The 27,049-nt window shown below is 42.3% G+C and overlaps 3 protein-coding genes across 6 annotated transcripts in view; 1 reads left to right on the forward strand and 2 right to left on the reverse strand.

Moving 5' to 3' along the window:
* Positions 1-1,429: 1,429 nt before the first annotated feature.
* pfdn6 (prefoldin subunit 6) lies at positions 1,430-2,929 on the reverse strand. The gene is made up of 4 exons (XM_027013011.2): positions 2,757-2,929; positions 2,226-2,296; positions 1,957-2,081; positions 1,430-1,708 (listed from the first exon to the last, which is right to left on the reverse strand). Exons 1-4 carry the CDS (start codon positions 2,818-2,820, stop codon positions 1,588-1,590), a joined length of 381 nt encoding a protein of 126 aa, XP_026868812.1. The 5' UTR covers positions 2,821-2,929; the 3' UTR covers positions 1,430-1,587.
* Positions 2,930-3,300: 371 nt separating this feature from the next.
* Positions 3,301-27,049, forward strand: part of mrpl11 (mitochondrial ribosomal protein L11) — a 33,813-nt gene continuing 10,064 nt past the window's right edge. For both annotated transcript variants that reach the window (XM_027013041.2, XM_027013040.2), the window contains exons 1-2: positions 3,301-3,398; positions 13,296-13,460. In XM_027013041.2, coding sequence (XP_026868842.1) covers positions 13,338-13,460 — 123 coding nt within the window. In that variant the 5' untranslated portion in view covers positions 3,301-3,398; positions 13,296-13,337. The remainder of the gene's footprint in view (positions 3,399-13,295; positions 13,461-27,049) is intronic.
* Positions 15,300-20,139, reverse strand: tmem265 (transmembrane protein 265). 3 transcript variants are annotated; one of them, XM_027013038.2, is made up of 2 exons: positions 19,779-20,139; positions 15,300-16,689 (listed from the first exon to the last, which is right to left on the reverse strand). In XM_027013038.2, the coding sequence occupies exon 2, from the start codon at positions 16,685-16,687 to the stop codon at positions 15,641-15,643; it is 1,047 nt and encodes a 348-aa protein (XP_026868839.2). In that variant the 5' UTR covers positions 16,688-16,689; positions 19,779-20,139; the 3' UTR covers positions 15,300-15,640. The 3 variants fall into 3 exon arrangements, 2 of the variants coding, with proteins under 2 accessions (XP_026868839.2, XP_026868840.2); XM_027013039.2 differs by lacking the exon at positions 19,779-20,139 and adding an exon at positions 19,759-19,770; XR_003410848.2 differs by lacking the exon at positions 15,300-16,689 and adding an exon at positions 16,708-17,969.

Consider the following 27,049-nt stretch of genomic DNA (forward strand, 5'->3'; position numbering starts at 1 on the left):
GCTGACTCTGATTTGCGTCTCTTATTTGCAGGAAACGATAACGGTAACGTCAATACATACATTTGCGCTGAAATTACAGTTGTATAAATAAATAATATTTTACTAAAAGTGTCAGTAATTGTATGAAGTGGAAACAAACATTTTTGGTTAAAATGAGACAATTTGCGTTAGCTATCATAGTTACATGGAAAGTCAATTAGACACACAATCTTGCAGAGTCCAAAAAAGGTCACGGGGATATTCCACTAACGTTGATGTTTTTATATTTCTTGATATTTGTTAGATATCCCACATTAAGTCTCAGTAAAGTGTCAGTCATTGTAGTGATGCACGTGAACATGTTCATGATAAAGGGCATTAGTGTTTGATTGTGAAGTGAAAGCTGTTTTTTTATTAGTCAGCTTTTTTCAGCTTTCATTCACAGTAAGTCGTGAGCAAGAGGAAGGGTGGCAATGACCTTCAGCATTTATTGGGGAAACCTCAGGGAAAAAAAAGAAAATTAATTTGTAAGAAAATAAATACTAGTCAAAAAAATTGAGTCAGCGTTTACTGACATAATTATCAATCCTAACATATTGAATAATGTGTTGACAGTAAGAAATGGTCATTAATCTATTCATGAACATCATGGCAAGAAATATCAATTGTTTATAATATTTCTTTCATGTTCACTCTGGATTATTCAGATAAAAGAGAGAGGAGTGTATGAGGATGCGGACAGATCAGGCAGAGTAGGTGACTTAGCGGTGAGAATAGGAGCAAAGTTTGATAGTGCAGCTCACATATGCCATTATAAGTCTCATCCTAACACGCAGACTCCTGTTAGCTTTCATATATGTATCAAGATGCTTTGCTGTCACTCATTTAGTGATGATAAACTATGGTTCATTCAGAGTAAAGGGAGAGTGTGAGAATACAGGTCAGGGAAAACAGCAGACATAGAACTGAGGGAGTAAAAAAAGGAAATATGGATGGTTAAGACCAAGTAGTGAGGATGGATGGGAATAATAAAGGAGAGAAGATGGTACCAGAATAGAGGATGAAAGATATGTAGAGCAGAGAAGAGGAGAGACCTGGAGAGGAGAATGGAGATTAGAATATCAGAGGAGAGAGGGCTGGAGAAGATAAGAGAGGAGAGCAGATGTCCCTGATGCACACCTAAGGATACTAGTAAGTAAATAAAAACTAATTTCTTAAACCTTTGTCAAAACATCTAGACTTGTCTTCAGATAACAATGCATAGATTTCTGTTTATTTGATTATGATCATAACCCATATTTCATCTAAATAATTAGCAAATCATTTATTTAAAGCATAACCGGTTATTTTTGATCACCCAGAAAGGTGTGCTAAGATATCTTGCCTGTCAATCAAGTGATTTATCAAAATTAAGGATATAACATGCTACACATAAAGAGTGATTAAGCAATTGAAGACAGCACCAGGAAACAAACTTTATTCACAACAGGCTACTGACAAAGAATGCAAACATTTTTTTTTGGTGAATGATGAAAAGCATCTGTCTGTGAGGGTGGGAGGAGTGACGCAGCAAACTGGACCAAATAATGTGTAAATATAATTAATCAGTCAGACTTTCCCAGCAGGAATACCCTGGGCACGCTGATACTCCTGCTGCAGGCTGGCGAGAATTTCACGATGTTGTTCAGACTTTCTCTCCAGATCCTTTAGTAACGTCTCATGACGCTGGCTGAAAGCCAAGAAGGGTTTCCCCAGACACAGATTAAATCTGTTTATGGACTACATTTCTCTCCTAATGGTTCTTTGCAAACAAAAACAGCTTTCAACCCACATAATCTATACTTGTTTAGAAAACCAAAAGGACCATAACTGAGTTTGTAGCTCTATTTGCTCATGTTATTGAGAGGACTAATTTTAATGCTGATTGACTTAAAACTTTTAGCAGTAGCTTACACAAAAAACTTTTGTAATACTTACATTTCACCATTTATATACTCCAGCCTCTTAGTCACTGTTGCCTTGGCTTCATCTAGCTCTTGCTTCACGAGTACTGGTCCGATTAACTTGTAAACTGTATTTTGACTGTCCAACAAGTCTAGCTCCTGAGGAACAAATTAAATATATGGGATATACCATATTATAGCCACTACAGCTCTAGACCCACAATTTATTCCAATAACTGAGTAGTCCATACACGGAACACCCAATTGCATATATTCAAGTTGATTCCACGTTATTTTTCTTACCTCTTTAACTATATTATTCTCCGTCAGCTGAGCCTCGAGTTTCTGTCGAGCCGACATGCTTTTATTGACATCTGCAATGTGAGGCGTTCACAGATCATCTACAAATGGTTCAGTGATCTCTGTATCTTTAAAACTACGTTTTGAGCTCCAAAGGCAAAGAATACATATCAAGTTTTGAAATAGCTGTAAATGACAAAGTTAAACAGCAATGCCTAGTGTGACTGTTGTGTTGTCTAGTAGGTAGGTTAGACAATAAAGGTAACACTTGGGTGTTCCAATACTTGACTAGCTAAAAGCTCAATGAACCGTGCAGTTATAAGCTAGTTATTCAAGCTATAACTAGCTAATCACACACCATACCGCTAGAATGCGCACGTTGATAGACGAGATATCAATTATATTTCAATCCATAACAAACATTTAATACAGTGTCCACATAAAATCACTCCCTGCTAGGATACCTCGGGTACGTCTAGGAGTGCCACAGCGGGGATAGTGCATTTACGTTCACCTTTTTAACGTTTAGGTTACCTTTTTGCATCTGTTGGTATTTTTCCAACTCAGACTGCAATTTCCTTTGAATCGCTTCTGCCATGCCAGTGCTTTCGTAACCCAAATATAAGTGTTTGAATTCACAAAATAACGCAGCCCACCGATCTAGCTAGTTCGCTAACTCCACTCCATGCAGACAATCCTGGCGCAGCGAAAATGACGAAATCGGTTTGCGACCAGAGAATCATAGCGCCACCTACTGTTCTCATGCAGTAAATGCAACCTGTAAATGCAATATCAGATATGCACAACTTGCATCTAGACGTGTACTTTAACCCAGACATGTTCAATTACATTCAACTTTATGCTACATATATCCCACCACTGTTGTGCAAGAGATTTAAAAATCACTTAAATGAGTTACATAAATTAAACATTTTTGAGAATTGGTCTGTATGAGCAAAGAAACCGCGCGGTTCTTCGTAAGTATTTCGTAAGATTGCTCGTTTTTTAAAAACTCATGCAGTTTCTCCTCCTGTCCGCTCGGGGCATTTGGTTTAAGGACAACCAACAAATGCAGGGTAAGAGTAATTTAGCAATATGGCAGCGCACATGGGTAGACTAGAAAGCTAACGTGAAGGTCTTTTAGCGTTTGTATTAAAACGGATTTCGTCCTGCCAGGTAACGATAAACTTATTGCATCTTTACAGAATAAAATGCATAGCATGTATTACTGTGTCAGTAGTTATCTAGCCAGCCGTGCAGGTGAGATACACACACACACACACACACACACACACACACACGCCTGCTGATAGAGGACTGTTATAGGTTAGCTAATACGATGGCTCTGTTTGTGCCACACGTGGATTACTACATGTTCAATGGCAGTACAAATGTATTTGTGTGTGAGTGTGAGAGAGAGAGAGAGAGAGAGAGAGAGAGAGAGAGAGAGAGAGAGAGAAAGAAAGAAAGGGGATAACTGAACAACCGAGGTTTCCAGACTGTTCTGTATGAGGAGTAAAACAGCTGTTCAGTAGACTAATGGGGTTGTGCTGACACACATCACTATCTTGAACCAGCATCGTTATCGGTCCGTGTACGTTTTGGTCTTTTGATTTTCGTTTCAAAATAAGATGGGAAATGCATAAGGTCACGTTATCCGATTTTTTGTTTCCAAATAAGAACGTGGAAAACGGGAAACCACGTGTTATGCGACTTCTGATTTGGCTTAGAAAGACGGAGAATGAGTTACACGCAATGTTTTCCGATTTCCGATGGTCTGGATGCGAAGGAGAGTGACAATTTTTTTAAACATCACATTACGCTATTTTTACATAATGTTTGGCTACCATTGATGACGATAAATTGGATGTATTGCACTAAATCATAGTTGATACGTTCTGGCTGGGAATGTGCCACCAGCTCTTTGGAATCCTGTAGAAGCAGCAGGGAGTGAATTAAGCAGAAAAGGGTCACCAGCGCTGGTGAAAGTACTGAAAAATATTTACATTTACGGCATTTAGCAGACGCTCTTATCCAGAGCGACTTACAAAAGTGCTCTGTCATTTACTCATAGAATATATCCAAGTACAGTATAGCAGATTACAATTAAACATACCAATGAACTAGAATACTATAGAATACAGGGATGAATGCTGATACCTAGAAGTGCAAAAAACATACGGTCTATCTTAAGCAGATATTTTGTAGCACTTATCATTGTTTAAGTCCCAGTAGAATGCTAAAATATGTCAAAAAATGCATCTGTATTCGGTATGAAATGTGTATATATTACAGTAGTCTCCGCTCTCATCCATGAGTGGATCCAGTAGCCCACATTTCAGCAGATTGCCCTGGTTCCACAGCATCTGACACAGACACTCACAGCATTTAGCTGACACTTTTGTCCAAAGCGACTTACAACTATGAGAGTACAACTTGAGCAATTGAGGGTTAAGGGCCTTGCTCAGGGCCCCAACAGTGGCAACTTGGCAGTGGTGGGGCTTGAACCAGCAACCTTCCAATTACAATACCTTCACCACTGAGCTACCAAAACCAGTATGACTCTTCTTTCAAACTCTCATTGTTAGTGAGGTCGGCAGGTAGCATCAAGGACTTTGCATAAGGGACCAAGCTGGAGACACCCTAATTCAATCCCCAAACTCCTCTGTCAAAGGCAACAGTGTAACCCATTGAGCTATCCAGCTGCTCTGTGGTAAGTGTTTTCCATAATAATCAGACCACTAGGGGCTGTGGTCTACACACCTACAGCAGGGCTCTTGCTATAATTCGAGTCTCTTCTATAATGTAGAAAACTGTATTACTCATTATTTACTCAAAAACCAAGCTGTAGAACTGATGGAGATGTATAGTAATATGTAGTCTTTAGTCTTTTCAGTGATCCACACCACCTTTTTGTGTAATCAGCTTTTTTTTTTTTTTTGTGCAACCTCATTAAAAGTCTACAATATTCTTTATTAGACTTATCCTTCATTCATGTATAGGAATTTGAAACTAATACTTATAATATTGCTTTACATTATTGTTGTTCATTTTATAGAATGTATAATTCTAGTACAGAAATCAATTTGTGGCACCAAAGATAAGGTTTTTCCATGTGAGCATGCATTTAAATACATTTAATTTAAATGCCTAATGAATGGGGAAAAAAATGCTTTATTGTGACAGCATCAAGCTGTGTCATGCTAGGTTTAACTGACTTTTACAAAAATGTCACATGGTTGGTCATTGCAAGGGCTCAATGTCTTAATTAAATAGTCATTGAGGAAAAGTGTAAAAGAGTCTTACAAAGGTAAGACTAACACCCCTCCGCTCCCCCACCCGGCCCATGGTGTCATCGTCTATGTGTTTCCCCATAGACATTGTCGTATGCCAGTTAGGTAGACATCCAAATTTTATATATATATATAATTTTTTTTTTTTTTTTTTTTAAATTATTATTATTATTTTTTTTTATATATATATATATATATATATATATATATATATATATATATATATATATATACACACACATGACATGCCAACCCCAGCCCCCTCCACGCTCACTTTTAAACCAGGCCACACCTCTTCAGCACTTCGCCACTAGCAAACACAAAATGTATACACCCAGAGATAAAGTTCATTGTCATGCTTGAAATCTGTGGCAAGTTGGACTGAAGATATGGAGGTGTATTTATATGCCGTTTTGTTGTGGACAGCTCAATGGCATCACTTCAGTCTTGAAAAGTAAACAAAGGTGCATGAAGCGTGTACACACTGAGGCAAGTTGGCATGCCAATGTCTAACCCAGCCTCTTTCCTTGACCCCAAAAATCTTTTTGACAAGGTTGAGCTTGCCAACCTTAAGAAGGGAAGGCATTTGGACAATTTAGAATTCATGGAGCTAAGACAATTGTTTGTTGACACAGCCATCTTATCTGTGATCTTGCAGTTTTTTTTTCTAAAGATAGGTCAGTGTGGTGGTGGTGTTTTTTTCCCCAGATTAATGCTTGCAGTTTTCCACATGCTTGAAGTTGCTTTGTTTTTGTGTCAGGATTTAGGCTAGGCATACCTGATTGAATCAGGCTTCACAATGCTCCCCGCAGGTAGAGTTAATCTGATCCATGTATTCAAAAGGATCCCATTAGCTAGGTCTGCCATTCTGTTCAGTCAGAGTGTGAAATTCGTTTGAGCTTTTCCACCATCACATCCAGGAGCTTAGTGAGGTTAAATCTTGTCTTATCCAGTTGTACTGCCAAAACTGTTAGATTTCTGAGGCACCATGGCTATTTCAGGTATAGTCAAGACCACAGGTAGCTTGATCATGCTGTGATGTCTGGAGTGTGTTCTTTTTTTATCTTTAATAAAAACTTGTCTTGAGAATGCTAGGTGAATATGGGCATTGACTGACTAACTGACTGACATCCTATCATTCGGTTTTTTTGGTGTAATATTTGATCTCAGCCAGAGAGTATCAAGGGCTACTAGTGTCACTTGCTAGTGTTGCAGTAATCTAGACAACTGGCACGACCACATATACATTGGCTTTGTTTTGTGATGCTCCCTGGTGTTTTGACTTGGTCTCAAACATCGGGGAATCAAAGTTTCTTTGATCCATCAAGACCACAAAGTAGTTGTAGTAGTACTAAAGTTAAAGGTAAAATAAAGTATTAGAAGTAGAATTCATGTCTAGTTAATGCCAAGATTATGATTTGATGGAATTAATTCTTTTCTTTTTCTTTTTTTTTTTCCATTGTTGCTTGGAGTTTGATATTTTTTCTTAGTTGTGAAAGGAAAATAATCTCATAGAATGGCTTTGTGCTGTAAGCAGTGGTCAGTTTATAGCTGGCATCTAAATTCATTTGTGGTCTTGAAAAGGGTCTTGTTCTGGTCTTGTCTCTGCCTTGCCACTCTCTTGGTCTTGGTATTGACTTGTCTCAGAATTGATTAGTTAAGGTCTCTTTCACTCTGTTTTGATTAAAGAGGTCCAAACACAACACTAAGTCTGGTCCTGGATTCATGCTTGGGTGTGTAATGCCAGTGGTTTTTCTAGAGCTATGTTAATATGTTAATTGAGTACGCAGTGAGTTGGTTGTGTTTGTAGTAACAGTACAGATAAACAGGATGAGAAGTTATGAATACATTCATAACTTCTGCTGTTACAAATTCATTTTCATTGACTCTAACTGATCAGGTTGAACAATTTAACTCCTTTTATCAGTTAAGAGCTTTTATTTAGATGCCTGCAACTCTCCTATTACAGTATCTCCACTGATTTTAAATGGATGAATGCACTACTTGTTCCAGATTGGACTTCAAATTAACTCTTCTTGATGCTACAGTGTTAGTTTAATTGGCTGTGCTCAGAGTAGATTGGCAGCATAAAATTGATTGTGCTGGTGATTTAGCGCAAGCATTACCTTATATAAATGGGTTTTTTTTTTTTCTTTTTTCTTTTGGCCTCCAGACTGACTTTTCCTCAGTCCTGTCGCCATCAATATCTATCTTCAGCGTGTTTGCAGCAGATGGACAGAATACATATGAATGCTCCCTGAATCCTGATGTTCCTATAGACTGTGTAACTTTTGAATGCTAATCTTTGGATGGCACAGTGGGGAGTGAGAGCAAAGCAGGAAAAATGGTTCTTCTGAAGCATCACGGTGTGTTCTGTTTTTCTTTTGGTCTAGGATGGTGGCAGAACTATATTGCATATTGTCAATCACCGTGCCGTTTAGTGGCAATAGAGCTGCACGGTCATCTCCTGCCGTGAGAGAGCAGGCAGAGGTAAAAGGGGTGCAGTCTAGCCTTTCCTGTAGTCAGCCTTAAAAAGGGTAGGAAGTGTGATTAAAACAATAGCAATGGCACTCTTATAAGGGATGTATTGCACTGTTAAAAGGCTGGCTCATTCCATATCAGCTCTGAAGCTCTGAGCGGCCAGGCTACAAATAAAAAAAAACACATTTGTGCACCAGAGCAATTTTTGATGTTTCCTTCACTTGCTTCATAACCATGACTCCTTCTATAGAGTCATAGGGATTCTGAGTTTCAAGCTTCCAGACTTGCATGTTTTTTAGCATTTAGCATTTTATTTCCTTAGGGACATGGCGCTTCTGTATTAAATTTTCTAGGATATGCTTCTTCTCTGAAACTTGCATGGTTATTTTTCCAATTAATGGCTTAAATCTTGAAGAATATCTCAGCTAGCAGCTGCTAGGCCTGAACATATTGCAGTACAGTGGGTGAACCTTCAAAATTTAAGCTTGTATTATGTGAGTCATTTCACCCAGAGACAAATATTGAGACAAGTGGCTGTTTCTGAGATTAGAAAGGGATAGTTTCTGGTTTAATGATATAGCACAGCATAAAGTCCCATGATAAATATCAAAGTCATATTTATTTATATATCACTTTTTACAACAGCTGTTGTCACAAAGCAGCTTTACGCATGTCCGAGCCCAAGCCCCCAGTGAGCAAGCCAAGTGCCGCAGTGGTAAGGGCAATCTCCCTAGAGCACGGGGAAGAAACCCTGAGAGGAACCAAGACTCAAACGGGGGACCATCCTCCTCTGGCTGACAACAGGCACTACAATGGTAACAATATAAACCATAAAGAATAGTATAAGTAGTGAAGGAGCCATGGCACCTGAGAAAGGTCAAGGCTCAGTAACATGACATCAGGAGTAGGTGCACCTTGGCAGAAAGAGAGAGTAGATTATTAGGCATGTCCAGGTATGAGGGTGTGTAAATTAGGGAACTATAATGTGCAAAGATGGACTCCGGCAGATCTAGCTATGGCAGCACAGCTAAAAGGAAGGAGCCAGAAGGAAACACAGGCATGAGGGCACCCTGGAACGTCGGCAATCTGCCGCTCTCAGTCAACAAACGTGAGTGACAAAAGAGAGGTGAAGTAACAGCATTATAACATCCCAGTTTACCATAACTCTCAATGCCCATGGACCCCCAGATCTGCACCTTTACCTAAGATAAGAAGTATTTAAAATGCCTGACTGTACAGATAGATTTTTGGCCTAGCCTTAAATATTGAGACTGTTTCTGAGTGTCAAATATTTACAGGATAGTTTGGGAGCTTTATAGGGAAAGGCTCTGCCCCCTGCAATAGATTTTCTTATTTTTGGTACTAGTAAAAAGAGCCTGCACCTTTTGATCTAATTGGACGCAGTGGGTTGTAATGCACTAGGAGTTCACTAAGGTACTGTGTGGCAAGGTCCTTAGAAGTTTTTTATAATCAATGCAAAATTTTCCTGGGAGCCAATGTAATGTAGCTATGATAGGAGTAATGTGATCAAACTTTTATAGTTCTAATGAGAACTGTGGCTGCTGCATTTTGAACAAGCCGGAGCATGTTTAGACACTTAGGGGTACAGCCAGATAGTAAGGCATTACAGTAGTCCAATATTGAAGTGATAAATGCATGGACTACCTTTTGTTCCTGAGGTGGAGAGAGGCTGTCCTAGAAATATTTACATGAGCTACGGATGAGAGACTGGGATCCACAATCACTCCAAGATCTTTAACTGTTGAAGAAAATGTGATTTGGATACCATTGAGGTTCATTAAATAATTAGAGTGCAAGGTCCTAGCTGCCTGTGGGCCTAATAGAAGCACTTCTGTGTTGGGATTAAGTGAGAGTTTCTCAACATCCAGTGTCTGACGTCCTTTTCACCCTTCCCAATAATACCAAGATGATATGTGTCCTCTGGTTTGGCTGAGACATATCTGAGTATCATCAGCGTAGCAGTGGAACCTAGCACAATGTTTATGTGTAATGTCACATAGATATGTATAAAGAAAAAAGCGGAGACACTAGAACACATCCTTTTGGGACACCATAGCTAACCTTGTTGTATGCTGAAAAGTCTCCATTTCTGTTGACAAGCTGATTGGCTAGATAAGATTTAAACCAGGAAAGGGCAGTTCCCCTAATCCCAACAATATTTTCGAGTCTATATAGTATATCTGCACTCGGATTATTGCATATTTATATGCAATTAATATGCAGGTTAAAATTTTAAGAATTCTCACAAATATGTCTGATTTGCCATCTAAAATGTCATTGTGGAAGTAAAAAAAAAATTTAGGTGCCTTACTATAACAAGTCATTAAATCAATTAAATTGTATTTTGATGCCTTTTAAACATTTTCAGTAAATTTATATACCGATTACAATGCAGAAAATATTTATATTTAATTTTTTTCAGGCACTCTTATCGAGAGCAGGTCACACATACTTTATTATTATTATGGAACCTTTCTGCACCTACTCCATTGGAGATGCAAGAGAATAACACCAGAATAATTATAGTCAAACATCAGGGGTATGTATAGCGCTTAACTAATGATTATTCAGGGGAAGTGGCAGTTTATTTAGGTCACTGAAAAATATTTTTTTAAAACATGATGTCAAAAGGGTTAGTAAAGCTAGTAAAGTATGCCTGAGATGAGGTTGGCACAATTTAGATTTAAAATAATTCTGCAGAACATTAAGAAACAAGAACACCCCATTGAGTTTGGCAATGAAATCAGCCTAGCACATAATGGAGTCTTTACAGCCTCATAAAATGGAAAGATGTGGCACAACCAATAATGGATACCCTTGGATTAAAACTTCCATTCTGCACTTTAACCTGATAGTCATTGTTTCACTCGAAATCAGATGTAAGGGTCGGTGTACCGTTACTTGGAGACTACATTGTCGTGTGTGTTTGTTTCCTTTCTCCACGAGCCATTCATTTCCACTCTGCTGTAAGTGAATTCTGTAAGAAATTTAAAATATCCTAATGTCTATAATTGTCACCTTGGCTATTATTCCTAAACTGGGTTTGGAGTACTTTGCCAGGATTGTTTCTTGTTGCTTTCCAAGAGTACACGAAAGAAGCCAGACCATGACTGCAGTGGCTTCTACATGACCTTTGGTGTACTTCTGTGCCTCCTGCACCATTAATATAATGGTAAACCTATCACAATGCACTTTTTGATATGCAGATATAGTCTATTTTCATAATTGTTCATTTACCATTTATTTTCAGCCCGTTTTGTAATAAAATGAAACTGCTTGCTCAGCGGTTCTTGCAGATTGGTTATTTTTGCGTCTCAACAAAGATGTGTACCCGTGTGTGCAGCTTCAATTTGTCTCAAACTAAAAATAAATATATCAATAGGAGGAGAAACCTGATGAACTGGCTGGCTTTCAAAATGTCCTGCTGTAAATCTATATATGCAAATGTGTAGGTGCGCTGGGACTGATTTTGAGCCTTTTAAATTACTTCATAGGGAGAGTGCTTTCAATGTTTGTCATCCTTGGACTACAAGCTTATCGATCAAATATCAAGGACTGTGCTTAATACCATAGATTAATTTAAACATTAATATTTTTGCCCATTTAAAACGTTTTGATCAACTGAGAAAAATTTACTGCAATTTCAGTCAAAGCATTTGTCGAACGGTGCAATGTTGCTTGCGCCTGGCTAAAAGCTGTCGTCATGTCTAGAATATTCTGTAAGACTAAATCCGGCTGCAAACAGTGGCCCTGTACCTTTTATAGTATGCCAGACTTTAAGAGATTATTCTAATAAAATCTTGATCACATAGAAGACTATATGAGATTTGTTTAATATCATTGCTGTCCTCCTGTGCTGTGTTAGATTATAAGATATAATACTTTAATTATAGCACTACAGTGCGAGAAAATAATGGCATTCTGCTTGGGCCATCCTTTTGAGATTTATTTATTTATTTATTTTTGTCGTTCAAAACTTCCTGCCACTTCACAACTTTCATAGGCGCTCTCTGATTACAAAGGCACTGAATTGGGTAAAGTGGTAAACAGGTAAACTGCGCCTCTTAACCTGTAGCAATGCTGATTGGCCTCTTGGGTTCTGCGTATACATAAAGGCAGAGACAGCAAGCTCTCGCTCTCTGACTGACTCATTTAAATTGATTCAAACTGCACAATACCTCTTAAAGAGTGCAAATGTGTTAGTAGAGCAGCGTAAAACAGAAATGGAAATAAATTCCCCAACGTGTCGAGCATTTTTAGTTGGAGACAAATTTCAGACACCGTCCACGTCCCAGTGGTATGCAGTATACACACTCTGCCTAGCTGCAGTTCTTCGTCTCGCCCGTGAACCCTGCGCCGCAAGGTGCTTGTGCCGCCTCGGTGCTCTTGAGAGGTTTAGTTTGCTCATGTCTCTTCATTTTGTGTGTGCTTGCCTGTGTGGACACACTTGAAACTTTAAAACGGACAGCATTCTGCCTGTGTCATCTCCTCAGCATGCTCCTGTGATCCAAGTTCAGGCCAGTAACTAGACTGTGATAAAGAAGCTGTATTGAAACCTTTTAAAGCCCTCTAGCGATGAGAGCATTTCACTTTGAAGTGAAAGTTAGCTATTGGGTGAAGTCTCCCATTGGTCGTAATGACCCATTGGCATTGCTTTAATGTGCCCATTCCATGGATTAAAGGGAGGGGAACTTCCCGTTGGCCTAATTATGAAGTCCCTGTTCTGTTCTGATTAGGTAAAGGTTTTTTATGACTTGTGCAGGACCATCACATCACACTGAATCGATCAATCGAATCTGTTACTTAATTCAGTCTTGAATGAACCCCCAGGTGTCGTTCCACCTCCACAACCTCAGCACCCTCACGTACGATACTGTAGAACCTTGACGCTGCAACATCACTGCGCCTTCCTGTGACCCTCACTGAACGGAGGGCACTGAGCTATGCTATGCAATGCGCGATTGTTCAGCCAAGCATGAGAGATCAGTGTGCACTGGAGCAGTATGAAGCAGCCCCACAAGAACACACGTGCGCGCGTGCACACACACACACACACACGTTTCTTTTCTATCCATTATCTCTATAGCCCAAAAGGTTTCACTGCTATTTACCTCAATGTGATATACACACAGAGAGCTTCAGATAGCATTAACACGCACGCTTAAGTGGGGGCAGCTGAGACTGTGATACGCTCTCCTGTGCCTCCAGACATGTATTGATTGTGCAGCAATGAATTTTTAATGCCTTAAAAGAAGACAATAATTCCCTTTCTGAACAGGGAGGCCCACAAGCAGGTGTGGTCCGACAGCACTCACTGAGGATGTCGAAGATATCCAGGGCTGCCAAGGCGGTCAAAAAGGTGGATGTGGGCGGTGTGATCAGAGCAATCGTGCGATCGGGACAGGCAGCCCCAGGACCTCCACTGGGACCCATCTTGGGACAGGTAGGTGTTTGTCTCTCTCCATGTGAGAGAGTGTCTTTTAAAACACAAGCAATCTTTTTGTTTTTTCCCCCTGCTCATCATGAGCAGTTGATGTTTCAATGGACAGGGTGTTGACACAGGCTTACCTCTGTTTACCTGTGCATCACCCTTTATAATGAAGAGTGTAATTGATGCCATAATGATGCTGTTAGTCCACTGTCTGTCCTAATGATAACGAACGATGTCAGTGTTCCTCTGTAAAGGCACGGCTGCCAGGGCTCCTGGGTGGGGTTTTTTTCCCCTGCTTAAGCAGGCTGTTAAGGCTTGGAAAGGCAAAGAAATGCACAGCAGTCAAGCAAGCCGTGTGTGTGTGTGTGTGTGTGTGTGTGTGTGTGTGCACCAGTATTTCAGAATGGTCACTGGATCTGTTTAATGCCTTTTATGCTGATCCTTGGTCTCTGCTGCCACGACACCGTGTATGCAAGTGTGCGTGTGGAGTAAACTGGAAATAAATTGCACTCAGCAGCCTTTGGCTTTAGGTGCTGGACCCTTTAATCTTACCCCCCTCTCATTTTTTTTTTTGCTCCTCTGCCTAACCAGCCCTGACAGTGTAAGCATGAGGAGTTAGGCTGCCTGTCGGCCAGGGGGCAAATTTAAACAAACGAGAGAAATAAAAGCTCACAAGAAAACAAGCAGGAACCGACAGCTTCAGCCGAGGAGAATTATTACGCTCCGGACCAAAATTGGCACGGGTGGGTGGGAGAGAGGAGCAAAAGGCAGACGAAACCGGGAGGATGAGAGATGGTTCAGTCCAGGTGTCTGACACACCGTGACCTAGCGTACTGCTGGGTTATCTTAGGTAAGCAGGAACGCTGTGCATGACGGTGCTCCGGAAGAAGCAAGGGTTCTGCTACTATCACGTTTTTTTTTCTTCTCCTGTTTCCTTTCCTTGGACATGGAAGTTGCCTGCCAGGGTGGTGCATCTCTCCGAGTATTTGAAATGGAGAAAAGGGCAAAGATGAAAGCTGGAAAGATGGCCAGTTTATACATCTAATTTCTCTGAAATCTCTCTGAAGTGAGCAGCTGCTCTTGGGGGAAGTGCTCGGCAAAGTGCTGCAATGAATAGCCCCCTGCTCTCTGGAAAGGCGTCGGGTCGGTTTGCCGCCTTTTAAATCTGGCCCGTAAATACTCCCTCTTAAATCACACATGAAATCATGACTGAACTCTCACATAAGCACTCAAGCCTTTGATGAATGAGTCCCATTTCAATTAATAAGAGTAATAATGGTTTTCGGGTTAGGGGGGGGTGGTGATGATTGGCGAGTGCATTAATGGCAGCTGATGGAGACTGAATCAAATCCCTGACTGTTCTCCAGAACACACTGTCACCACCTCCTAGAGTTCGGCGTTCCTGGCCCTGCAGACTGACAAGCTCGTGTGATAATTGCACGTGTGCTTGAGCTGCTCTTTGTATGCTGTGTAATTGTGATATAGGAGAAAGTTTAAGTGAATTGGCCGTCGTTTTCTTCATCATTTTATCCAACCCAGAGATTTGTCTCATGCCCTTTTGTGTACAGTAATATGGTGTACTATGGATACTTATGGTGTGCGCTCTGAAAGTGTTTAGCCCACAGTAGAAGTTCCCTTAAAGTAAACAGCAGAATCTGTTTTTAAATACCAGTTCGACTAACTGCGTTTTGAAGGAAATTCTCAAGCAGTATGTAAATAACATGTGGACAGTCTCTGTATTCTTTAGGTATGGTGGTTAACATAATGTGCCCATGACCATATCTAACAGTGAGCAAACAATGTTAGACACCCTTTTTTTTTTTTTTTTAATCAAACATTTTATTGAAGTCGGGTACTAATGGAGGTCATGCATCACAGTACATGGCAGAGGATAAAATTCATGATGAAAAGAATCAGGGGGGAGGGGCAACAACTTTAGTTTTAATTGTTGCTCTTAAAAGAAGGCACTTAGTTAATACACTCTCAGGTGTACCCTACTCATCCTTTTATATAGAAATCATACAAGGTGTATCAACACTCATTACAACAAAGTGTGCTAACAAGAAGAGAAAGGGAGCCCCCCTGTTTTGGCCAGAACACAGACTGCAGGAATTGGCAGTCTGTTGTTGTTGTTGCTGCTGTTGTCATTCATCTCAGGAAGTGGATGGCGGAACACGCATCCCTCTGTCTGTCTAGAGCTCATGGGAAATGTAGGCAGGTGCCAAGGAAGTGTCAACGGGGTCCAGGCTCACTTGGGAGAGAGAATGGCTATGACTATGAGACCGGGAGAGGGTGTGGTACCGGGAGGACTGAGGCAGCGTTGATGTGCATGCCTCTCCACGCTTCTCCGCTTGCTCCGCAGCGGCCCCTGGACTCTGGCTTCCGGCTCCAGCCCCGAGCCCCGCCCCTTCTCCAGCCCCGCCCTCCTGCCTGCGCATGTCCCATGCAGAGCTCAGCTTCACAGCCAGGGCCAAGAGGTTCTTCCCTAGGAACACAGTGGACACTCGCGGGTCCCTGTACCACAGCATGCCCACTCCCCTAAGCACCAGTGTGAGCACGTTGATGGTGACCAGGCTGAGCCAAGGGTAGACGGCCTCCCTGCGGGGTGCTCTCTGGGTCGGCATTGCCGCCACGCCCAGTTCCGCCAGCGACACGCAGGGTAGCAGCAGCAGCAGCACGTAGCAGTAGAAGAACACGATGCCGTCCACCCAGAGCGGCACGCCCGCGCCACCCTGCGCCTCCCACAGCCCCGCCTGCAGGTCCAGCACGTCTAGTAGGTCCACCACAACCCAGAGAAGGCGGCCGCGCAGCTCCTGCTTCCTACGCAGCGGCGTTACTTGGTCAGCGCCCGTCAGGATGAGGAAGAGTGAGGGCAGACACACAGACAGCAGGAGTGTGAGGGTCTTGCGGGCCAGCGGGTCAGGTGGTCGCCGCTCCTGCCTGTAGTTCTGGCACACGAAGAAAAGCTTGAGCTGCAGCAGCGACAGGAAGAGGAACCAGAGAGCGCTGGCGAAGCCGCGGCGTGGCGAGCGCGCCTCCGAGACCACGCCGGCGGAGACGAAGCGCAACGCCAGCAGGAAGCACAGGTCGCCCAGCGCCACGGCAACGCACGGCCACGCCGCCAGCCGCGCGCTGCCCCGTGGTCCCAGCATGCTCTGCTCCAGCAGGTAGAGGTCAACCACTGCCATGGTGCTCACGGTCACCAGGGCAGACACGCACACCTGGGGCGAGAGCAACATGCCTGGCACAGAAGGAGAGACAAGGGCACTGTGAGAATGTGCTTGTGTGTTAAGAACTGCATTGAGGGATATTTTTGGAGGCTATACAGTTCATACTCTCATGGCTCCACAGACCTAATTGGTTCTAGCATGAAATTACAATAACCAGTTAAAAGAGGGGTTCTTATCTTTTCAGCTTGGTCCTTTGGTGGTTAACATCCCTTTTCATTAAAATGTATTCATTGTGTGTAGCACAGCTATTAATTACATCGTGGTTAATTTAGTAATTAAATATTTATGTTCTGCTTGTGGCCACGTTTTTTCATACAGCGGTGTATGGACAGGAGTTCATAAGCTTTCAGATGCTCACCTACAAAGTGGACTTGGCAAACTGATCATGTGTGTAATCTCTGAGGAGAAAAGATGGCAATTCTGGTCAAGTCTAATATTTTAATGGGTACCTGACAGTTTACTGCACCCTAAATTGTAGCCTTCAAAATGTCATCTGTGTTATTTCCCATGTATTATATGAATGGCTAAAGGAGATCAAATGTGTGTGCTGAATTGTTTGTTTTAAGATGAAGGCCTAATTTTGGATTGGGTTAGATCCCCAGAAAGGCTCTGCAACTGCTTAAATCATTCAGATTACGTGGGCACATGCTTCCCCATCCCAGTGCAACTGTATATTTCCCAGGAGGTCACCTAGTTATGAGTTTGTCTTGCTCTCCAGTAATGAAAGTGAGTGCTTGAGTGCTTGTGTTTTTGCAAGTTTGCCAGGTTTTCTGGAAAGGGCCAATACACTAGTTATCACCTTATCACCTTATTTATTATGGATGATTTTGTGATAAAGTGAAGCCAGGCAGTCCATCAACTTGTTTTTGTTTGTTTGTTGGTCAGCCATTTTGATTTTCAGACATCACAACAGTGATTGATTTTCTCTTTTTTATGGTCTTTCACTTGCAGTATCATTTTCAACAGAAGCTTGTGTGTTTGTAAAGTGCTGCAGCTGTTTCTTTGGCATTCATATTTACAACAAACTACAGCATGGTACAAATTCAGAATGTCAAGTCCCATAGCCATACGATGTGTATACAGTGTGAACTCGTACGTTCTCCTTTCAAGAAATATTTCTGCTCAAGACAGTATAAAACTCTCCTATTGATTAGTGGGGAGAAATGATTGCAAGCTTTACGGTCCAATCGAAAGCGTGCCTCCTCAGTCCATTGAGCCCGTCATCTTACAGTCTCCAGCGAGCAGCTTGTATTCGCTGTGGGTGTCGTCAGGACTTGCCAGGATCGATGGCCTTTATAATATGAAAGTCATTAGCATTTAGGAAGTGCGGTAATGGCAACATTTTCAATCTGTGATCAAATCTGGAAAATGGTGCACTTGAAGTATTTAATTAACGCCGCTTGATGATGAGAGCTACGTTATTCAGAATCGCGATGAAATCCGCCGAAGACGTATGTGCGGCTTTAAGGAAGAGTGCTACGTGGGTGTGGGGTGTGCTGAAAAGTGAGAGAACTACGTAGTGAGACTGAAATGGGGCAGGGATGACGATCCATTACCTCGACTGTTTACAGACCTAATAAAGTATTAGCACATGATGGTAATAGTTAGTAAATAACCCCAGGGAAACGAGGGACACACGTGATAAGAGATGAGTGAGAGCACTGAAGGTCTGCTGGAGTGGAGATGTGGACCTCCAGAACACGAGATGGAAATGGATAAGAACACACTCACTGCTGGGGAACTGCAGAAATTAAATGCATTAATACATAGTGAAGAGGAAATTAAGGAAATGTGTTTGGTAAATGATCTAGAATGATTAATCCCCTCAGTGCTCACTGGTGGGAAAAAAGTGTTTGGGAGTACAGTTTGCTAATATCTGATTAAAACCAGACAACTTTTTTTAAACCCACAACCAATTTCCAGTGCTGAAATTAAATGGGCTCAAAAAGTGCCATCTGTGAAGATTGGATGTTAAAGTGGCATATCTTCTCTAATGCCGAATGCTGTAGCACTGGGACAAGCGCGTTCTCATTCAGGGCTGATAATTATTGTTATCCAGCTGAAACCTTGCATTTCTCTTAAATTGCCTTGTTGGGCCAGAACTCATCTGTCTGACGTGAGTGTCAATCCATAATTCATTTGAATATGCGAAGACAGTTGGATGGATGAGAGGGTTCCTGTCCTCGAGGCATATTAATAATGACTTGACTTTATCATCCAGTGACTATCAAGTGTCACTGCCATCACACATTGCATCCTGTTTTAGCATAAGTATGAGTAATGGCTCAGAAAGATGCACAGGGGTCTGTGTGTGTGTGTGTGTGTGTGTGTGTGTGTGTGTGTGTGTGTGTGTGTGTGAGAGAGAGAGAGACAGCGAGCGAGAGAGAGCACATACATGCATTATTCAAGCACAAATATCTTGATGGCCTTCCCCTCTATACCGAGAGGGTTGCCACAGACTGCTGAATATTAAGGAATTACCACTAATAACCTACAAGGAATGTATTCTGTGATTTTTAAAGGTATTTTTTGTTTTAATCCTCGTGTATCCGCAGTTGATTGGCAAATGGTGTGCGCGTACCATGCCTTCAGTTGGTTAGATGAGGTTATGCATTAGAAGTATAATATACATCAACAGTTTACGTTTTAGGTTATAGCAATAATCTTGCACATTAAATTACGGCTATTAAAAGCCAAAAGTTAAATGCCAGAAGACACGGGTCACGACATGCGCTATTTCTTACAGGTCAGATTTTGAGTAGTCACATTTTCGAACACACTTAAAAGAAATGCTCACCCTGTGCAATCTAGTTCTGCTTTGCTTAGGAACTTTTAGTACGTGGTTTCGAAATTAGGGATCCACACCAAAGTGACTTTACGTAAGTTTTTAAGCAAATAAAGACGCAACCTGTAGGCTGTAATGAAAGAGCAAGCCACACAATTAAAATCAAGTTTATGGAACAGGGGTATGAATAGTCGGGCTGTATTTAGGCTGCCAAAACGCATGCAGTTATCGCTCGACCTGACCTAAGCGAGCAGTCTCAACCGCTTAAGTACTGACCAGTGGAAAAACTGCATACCAATTTTTTCTTTCCGTTACCTCAAGTTGAAATGATCAGATCCAGGGTTTTTAGTCGCATTCGTCCAAAATCCCTCAGCGGGTTGGATAAATCGATGCGGTTGCTGCACCTCAACCTCACCAGATATTTGTAAATCCAAAGAAGCCATTTAGGCTCCGTGAAGCTCAATAGCTACATTGTCCAAAAGACGCCCCGCTGTTCTAATCGGGGTGGATGAAACTGTCGAATTGGTCTTTTCTTTCTTTCCTGTTCGGCGACTCCTGGAAAATGTTCAGTAAAAAAAGTCTCGCAAGGACGCCGGGGGTGTTTTATTTAGACGGGCGAGCAGAGGCGCGCGGGTAGCCCGTGTCGTCCCGCGCCGCCTTTCCAGATCGTGCTCCGTTCGCGAGCGCGGGCGCGGGCTCTGGCGACTACTGCTCGCGCGGGGGAGCTTTGCGGCGCTGAGGAGCCCAAGTCTGCCAGAAGTGCCGCGGAATCGTGTTATGCGTCGCCTCCCTTTTTTATGAGTTAATTTACATAACAAGACCGTTAATACCTGGTCAAGAGAATGTGCGCAACCCAAATGAGCACATCGCTACACAGAGTTTATGATTGCGGTGTGATTTGTAGGCAGCATACGTGCCCCTCGCACTCCTCCTCCCGCTACCTCACCGATTCGCCCATTTAGTTTTCTTTTTTTTTTCACCCCATTTTATTTTATTACTGTTCGCAATACCACTTCAGATTGCGTGTGGGGTTTTTTTTTGTTGTTGTTGTTTTTTTTAACGGTCTATTATCGCACCCGGTCGTGTAATTACAGTGATACTGGTTTAGTTACAGTTTTAACTGTATTCCACTAAAGGCCACTAAATCCCAGATTACGTTTCCATTAATAATGAATGATTGTGTCTAGATGGAAAGCGGATGGTGTTCTGTGGTGTTTTGATGTTGCTAAGATGTCACCTTATCGTTCTCTTACTATTTCATAAACCTTCATCCTTCCCCGTTCTAACTCCTAGAAATCCCGCCTCACGTGCATAGTCTGTCCGTTCAGCACAGTATTTCTTTCCTTCTTCCCAGAGCAGCATTTGATTCTCTTTGCTGGCATCCTGTTTTCTTTACATGTTTCCTGCAGCTATAGAAGACGGATGGCTGCAAAATGCTATCAAAATGGTGTTGTATTCATGAGCAGAGGTATTTCAGTTTGAGGAGTGGTGGTGGCATGTATACTAGCATACAATCATGGCAGGAGATTAGGGGAGCTGTGGATAGTCTTATGATTTTTCTTTGCATGCCAGTCATCATTTTCACATGACATGGAAATTAAAAGGCACCCTCTTGCACACGTGCCTGCTTTCTCTTCGGTTTTCGTTTTCTTTTACAACCTTCCCCCTCCACCTCCTGCTATCCTAGCGGGGGTCATCTTTGTGCAGTTTATTCAGACCCATGAGAGAGGCAGAAGAAAGGGAACCAGTCATCTGTCTTGTCACAATCATCTGTGTGCTCTGCTGGTTTTCAGAGAGAGATTTTCCATTGCCTGATTCCAATATATATATAAATATATATATATATTTGGTCGCCTGTCTCTTCCTCTGTTGCACCCTCCCCCTGTCTCACTCTCTGACTTTAGTCCCAGTGGGTGTGGTTGAAGGTCAGTTGGTTTCTGGATCTCCCTCAGTATAGCAAAGGGGATGAGGAAATCAATGTGCGGAGACATGCAATCGAGGGATTTGTGATCGTCCAGCAGCGCGCAGTTGTCACACGCGCCTATACGGGAAAGTCACGCACCATAAGGGACCAAGCTTTGGAAGGACGTGAAGGATACTCCTGGTGTGTTGAGGGCCCGATTGTTGCCCAAATGTCCCTTCCCCTCCCACACAAATGAGTCCCAATCCAGCATAGTACTTTTCCTCCACACCCCCCACGGCCATCTGTCACACACAAACTGTGAGCTGTCGCCACACACACCTCGTTTACCGATAGACAGGCCTACGCTGAAAATAAAGAATTCCTAGCCAAGACCGCTGCTAAGCGAGCCTCATTCCTTAAGTGAGCGGTTCCTAGGTTCACGCCCACATCTTCTGATCTGCATGTTTTTGATACAGCCAAGATGATACAGTCAGAGAAATGTGGCACTGGGCAAGGAAGCCAAGTCTTTAATGGTCCTTGAATAGTAATTTGGTGGTGCTTCCTCTTTGCATAGGGTAAACATCGTCAGTCCGGTTGTCCATGTGCCCAGTGGTTTCTCTCCGTCAGCCTGAGACTCTTCTGTCAGATCCAGTGTGATTGATTAGATAACCTCTAAGAGATTCAGGGCTCTTTCAGGCAAGATTTACACTTTGCTAAAGCAGATTTAAGTCCTAGCTTAGCTTTGAAAAGACGCCAATAAAATTACAGTGACGGATGAATGTCCTAGATGCCACGCTTTACAATACAGCATTAACACAAGTAAAAAAAAAACCTTCTGTGTATCTTATTATTATTATGATGATGATGAGGTGTGTGAGTGTGAGTGTGTGTGTGTGTGTGTGTGTGTGTGTGTGTGTGTGTGTGTGTGAGGGAGAGAAAAAGAACTCTATGAATTGGACTGAGGCCAGAGAAGATGTTGGGACCAGAATAGATTATGCCATTAAGAAGAGGAAGCCCTGTCATGACATTCTGCACAGCCCTACATCCATCCTTATATCATCCCTCACTACGGAGAGAGGCGCCCCTGGTTTTCATCGCATGCGGCAGAACATGTCCCTCACCCCTGCCGCCCCCATTCTGCTTTTGAAGCTTTGCCCAGCGTAGAGGGTTTGTGTTCACTGAAGCCAAAAGGCTAAAGTTAATCAGCTGCATGATGCCCTGATGGAAAGGAATGCGATAAAACAAGGAAGATGGCAGCAGATTAAATTAGGAAAGGGAGAATAGGGGGTAATTAATGAGTGTCTCACGCCGCAGAGTTTAATTAACCCCAAGTCCCCACCCGCCTGTGCCTGCACCTTGCTGCCCTCTGCCAGGGCGATGAATTGCCCATCTACGCGTGCCAGGGGGCAATTAATTCACTTTCCTGCCCCAAGGCCATGTCCTCGGTCAAACCTGTGCGCGCACACACCCGTGTGCACGCTGTCCCGTACACAGACTGCATTCCTTTCCCATCACCGTTGCACATGGCTGCGCTGGAGGAGAGAACACACTGCCTTGCGTCTCTTTAAATTTTCCCCTGTGAAAGTTTACTTTAAAAAAAAAAAAAATTATATATCGACTTTCCTCCCTCTCTCACCCTTCCGTTCACTCTGGTGCTTCCACACTTTGATCGCTGCCTGTATTTCCAGAACTGGCTCTTTTGTGATTTAAATGCCATCCTTTTCTCCTTTAGGATTTGCCCTTTTAAACTCTCATACAATGCTCTGTGCTTCAAAGTATTTCAAATACTAATTGAATATACAGAAGCCTTTATTCAGACACTTAATTGCACATTCTTTCATATATACAGACAAGTGGCATTGTCCTTCAAAAGCAATCCTTGGGAAGCTCTGTTCTAAAGCGATATTAAACCTTTTGAACCTCCCATCATCTCTCTCTTGCTCTCTCCATCCTCTCCATCTCTGTAATGGAATGAACCTGTAATCCGTATCCACATGCTTTATTCATGCAGGTTCTGTATGGTCCCTCCACAGACCAGGTCCTCAATACCCCTTCAGCTGCCTTTGTCAAATGTGCTTCCTTAGTGTTCGTATTGATCCTCGTTATGGTCCTCGAAAGGGACATGCCTCAACCACAGAGCATCGTTCTTCTCAGACCAGAGCCAGTACAGTTGAGAGACACACACACGCACACACACACGCGCGCACACACACACACACACACACACACACACACACGTGCGCGCACACACACACGTGCGCGCACACACACACACGGTCCTTCATGCTGACCCCCATTCCTTTTCCAGCCTGTTCTTTCACATGTGTCTTTTATCCACCTCAGAGCTTCATTTCGTTAAAAAGAATTACTGGAGCTGAAAGGCCAGCGATGTTAGTGAAGCGACTGCAAGAAAAAAAATGGATGGCTGTGAATTGTAATGAAATACGAACAATGGCCTGTAAGATCCTCTGTGGTTAATGCACTGAGCTCAGTTCCACTCACATTCCCTGAATGGTTTCTAGAAGAGTTTCAGTTAAAAAAAAGTGTTCATGGAAGCATGTTGTCATTAGGCAATAAATAAAACTAGTTACAGGAAAAAATTGCTTTCTTACTCACTGAAGACACAGGCATTAAAGAACTCCCAAATTAGATGCATTCCATGTGACTTGAAAACTGCTTCCATATGAGCAAACCCAGAGCCATGCATGGTCTACATTTATTGATGAGTAATCACAGGCAAAAATTCTTTATACATACTGATACAGACAAACACTATGTTTCAGTTTTAACAGATTCAGAAAATTGGCAACTGGAAGATCAAAGCAGTTTCTGTGATAAATTCACTTAATAGTTTAGTTAAATCGATCATCCTACAAATGCTATTTTATCTGTCATGTATGTCTTTTTGCGGGCAGTAATGAACCTGTCATGGGGGAGGGTATACAACTTTTCATCCATATAAAACATCCCTATTTGGTCCCAAAACATTTTTTTAAAGCCATCCATGATTGGTGATCACTGCAAAGCATAACAGAGTTGTAACAGATTTGTGAAGAGTTTGATGACCTAACCTTGTCTCTGCACTTCTTCAAACAGCTTTTGACTGTGCATGCTTTGATCTGTAGCACAGAAGAACTCTTCTTGCTTTCTTAACATGATGCAGACAAACAGACTACACAGTCCTCGGTTTGTTCAAAAAGCTGCAAGGATTTTCCCAGGTGCTCATGTGATGGAGAGTCAAATAATTGTGACTTGCCATGGTGCTTCATTGGCTTTCATAGAGTTTCTTGTTGATTCCAAATTACTTTTTGTTTATAAAGCTCTTTTTGGATCAGCTCCATCTTATTTAACTGCCATTTTGAACTCATTTTCCTCGCACAAAATAATTTGGATCTTGGAGGACAGGGTTTGTTGTTCACTGCAGAGCTTCAAAGCAGTTAGCAGAGGGTAGATGGTTTAAAATGATGAAATTCTCATCTGATTATGAAATTGGTGTGTAAATTGGAGCTATTAATATGTGCTTTCCTCCTCTGAAGAGATCTTGCTGTTTAGTAAGGGCATTGCTACATTTCTTTGACATCCTTTCAAAAAACATAATAGAGCTTTTAAGTGGTGCATGTATTCCAGTGCAGTGACATGTCTGGTTTTTCAAATGGGATCATGCACAGCTGTGAACACTATTCTATTCTTTTAAGACCTTTTGTCATAAAAGATATATTATGAGAGAATCAATGTGATGAAGAGCTTTAATATTCTTCACAAGTGTTGAGTAAGTTGTCTTGTCCAGGAGAGTGCCCCCATTGAAGTGATGAACAGCAACCATTTGGTTCCCGACTACTCTGCTTTTATCAGTCACTGTAGGGAAAAGAAAGTATTTAATTGGACTACATGACTTCAGGGTGATTAAATCTATGAGCTTCAGTACGGTGTGCTGTCAATTCGGCCGGCACATCAAAGAGAATGCCTGTGCCCCTTTTATTCGACACAGCGTTGCGGCGAAGCACGTTCTCACCGCATTGCCAAGACTTGTGCTTTTGCTAGCAGGATTTTTTTTTTTTTCCAGTCTTATGGTGGCCTCACTTAGGATAATGAAACATGGAGACGAGGAGCATCGCCTCTCGCTCCTGCTTGGCCGTTGCTTGGTACTATTTGAGTGTCCCGTGCGGTGTGTCGAGCACTTCCACCACCTCCCATTACAGCTGCCCGTCCCCCCTCCCCCCGTGATGCGGCATCTCCTATGGATGTGTCTGCTATCTGTCGTCCACACACAGCAGGTCTCCTTGTTAGAAGTCCCTTCCAGTTCTCATTTTTTGTGCCATGAGGCGGAGTTGCTAAGTGAGTGCAGGATGGCGTGACACTCTGCCAGTGTTGCTCTGGAAGACGATGCTCCCCCAGATACCACTAATACTAATCCATATTTCATCAGGTGTTATGCTGCCCCATCTTCAATTCTACTCCACTCTGTTGTTTTCAACTAATTGATGACTAAGAGATGCCTGCAAGGTTGACATGACATGAATTTGTGAATAGTAGTTAAGAGCAAAAAGTAGGTTCATGGGCCACTGCTCGTCATACCATTAGTGAAATTTTTGATTGTGTGTTTCTTTCTCTGTGTGTGTGTGTGTGTGGGTGGGTGGGTGGGTGTTTGTGGTTGGTTGGTTGGTTGGATTTTTGTTTGTTTGTGTTTTCTAATTAAAATGATGCAACATGTCAGCACAATAGTCGCACCATCTGCCATGGGGAAGATTATTTGGTGCCTGCACCAAAGCATTTGACCCATCCAGACAAGCAATATTTCTTGATGTGTCGTTATCTTTCCCTGAATAAATTTCTCCTTAGGTGCATTATTGTAGTCCCCAAAGTCTGTGTTGATTGTGACCTATTCTGACGGAGAAATGTATTTACTGCACTTTTGAAGGATGAGTTCAGCATTTTGAACCCTACCACTTTGTATCATATCTTCAGCTGTCACCGGTTCCAGACACCTCAGTTTTACCGTCTGTGGGCATACTTTAAGCTCTCTACAAGAAGAGGTGCTTACAACAGAACATTTTTATAAATAAACTCTGCTTTAAACCTTTTCCCCTCGAGGGCCTCGGTGTACTACATTGTTATTTATACATAATGTATTTTTTCTGTTGCTCTAATAACCATGATGGAAGTCCTGAATCAGGAGCTGGGTAATTACCTGAGGGGCTAGAGCAGAGAAAACGCCATGTCATACTGGATTTGAGGAGTGTCACCCTAAACCTTTACACTCGACCCATATATGAGCATATTTTAATATAAAGGCAGTCGTTTCATATGGCCACACACTCAAGATGTAAGACTACATTTAGAGCTATGCTATGTTTTAAAAACAGTGGCACCTAAGGACTACTTCTAAGGGAGGGTCTGACCTTTCCGTTTTTCCTTTTGGGCAACAAATTCCATAGAAGAGTTCCTGTTCACTCAGACGAATGTCTGGGACAGGTGACCGCCTGCTATAGTGATGAGCAGTTTGGGTCAGAAATTCAGAACCTACATTAAAGGCAGATACCTTTCCCGGTAGCACAGTGCTCGTCTCGGTCTTGGTCGAGATGCTGCTTCCAGCAAGGTTTGCTAGCGAAAGGTCAGTGGAACTCTTCCAACTGTAATTAAATTACTGATTAGGAGGCTGCATTCGTGACATGCCCAAGGAACA

This window comes from Electrophorus electricus, chromosome 12 (assembly GCF_013358815.1).
Source record: "Electrophorus electricus isolate fEleEle1 chromosome 12, fEleEle1.pri, whole genome shotgun sequence".
Taxonomy (NCBI): domain Eukaryota; kingdom Metazoa; phylum Chordata; class Actinopteri; order Gymnotiformes; family Gymnotidae; genus Electrophorus; species Electrophorus electricus.

Bases quoted from the DNA above. Each gene is read 5' to 3' on its own strand.
- pfdn6 (XM_027013011.2), bottom strand. From the start codon at position 2,820: ATGGCAGAAGCGATTCAAAGGAAATTGCAGTCTGAGTTGGAAAAATAC. The intron at 2,082-2,225 runs GTAAGAAAAATA...TTTGTTCCTCAG, and splicing joins AGAATAATATAGTTAAAGAG to GAGCTAGACTTGTTGGACAG. The intron at 1,709-1,956 runs GTAAGTATTACA...CTTGGCTTTCAG, and splicing joins GAGTATATAAATGGTGAAAT to CCAGCGTCATGAGACGTTAC.
- tmem265 (XM_027013038.2), bottom strand. From the start codon at position 16,687: ATGTTGCTCTCGCCCCAGGTGTGCGTGTCTGCCCTGGTGACCGTGAGC.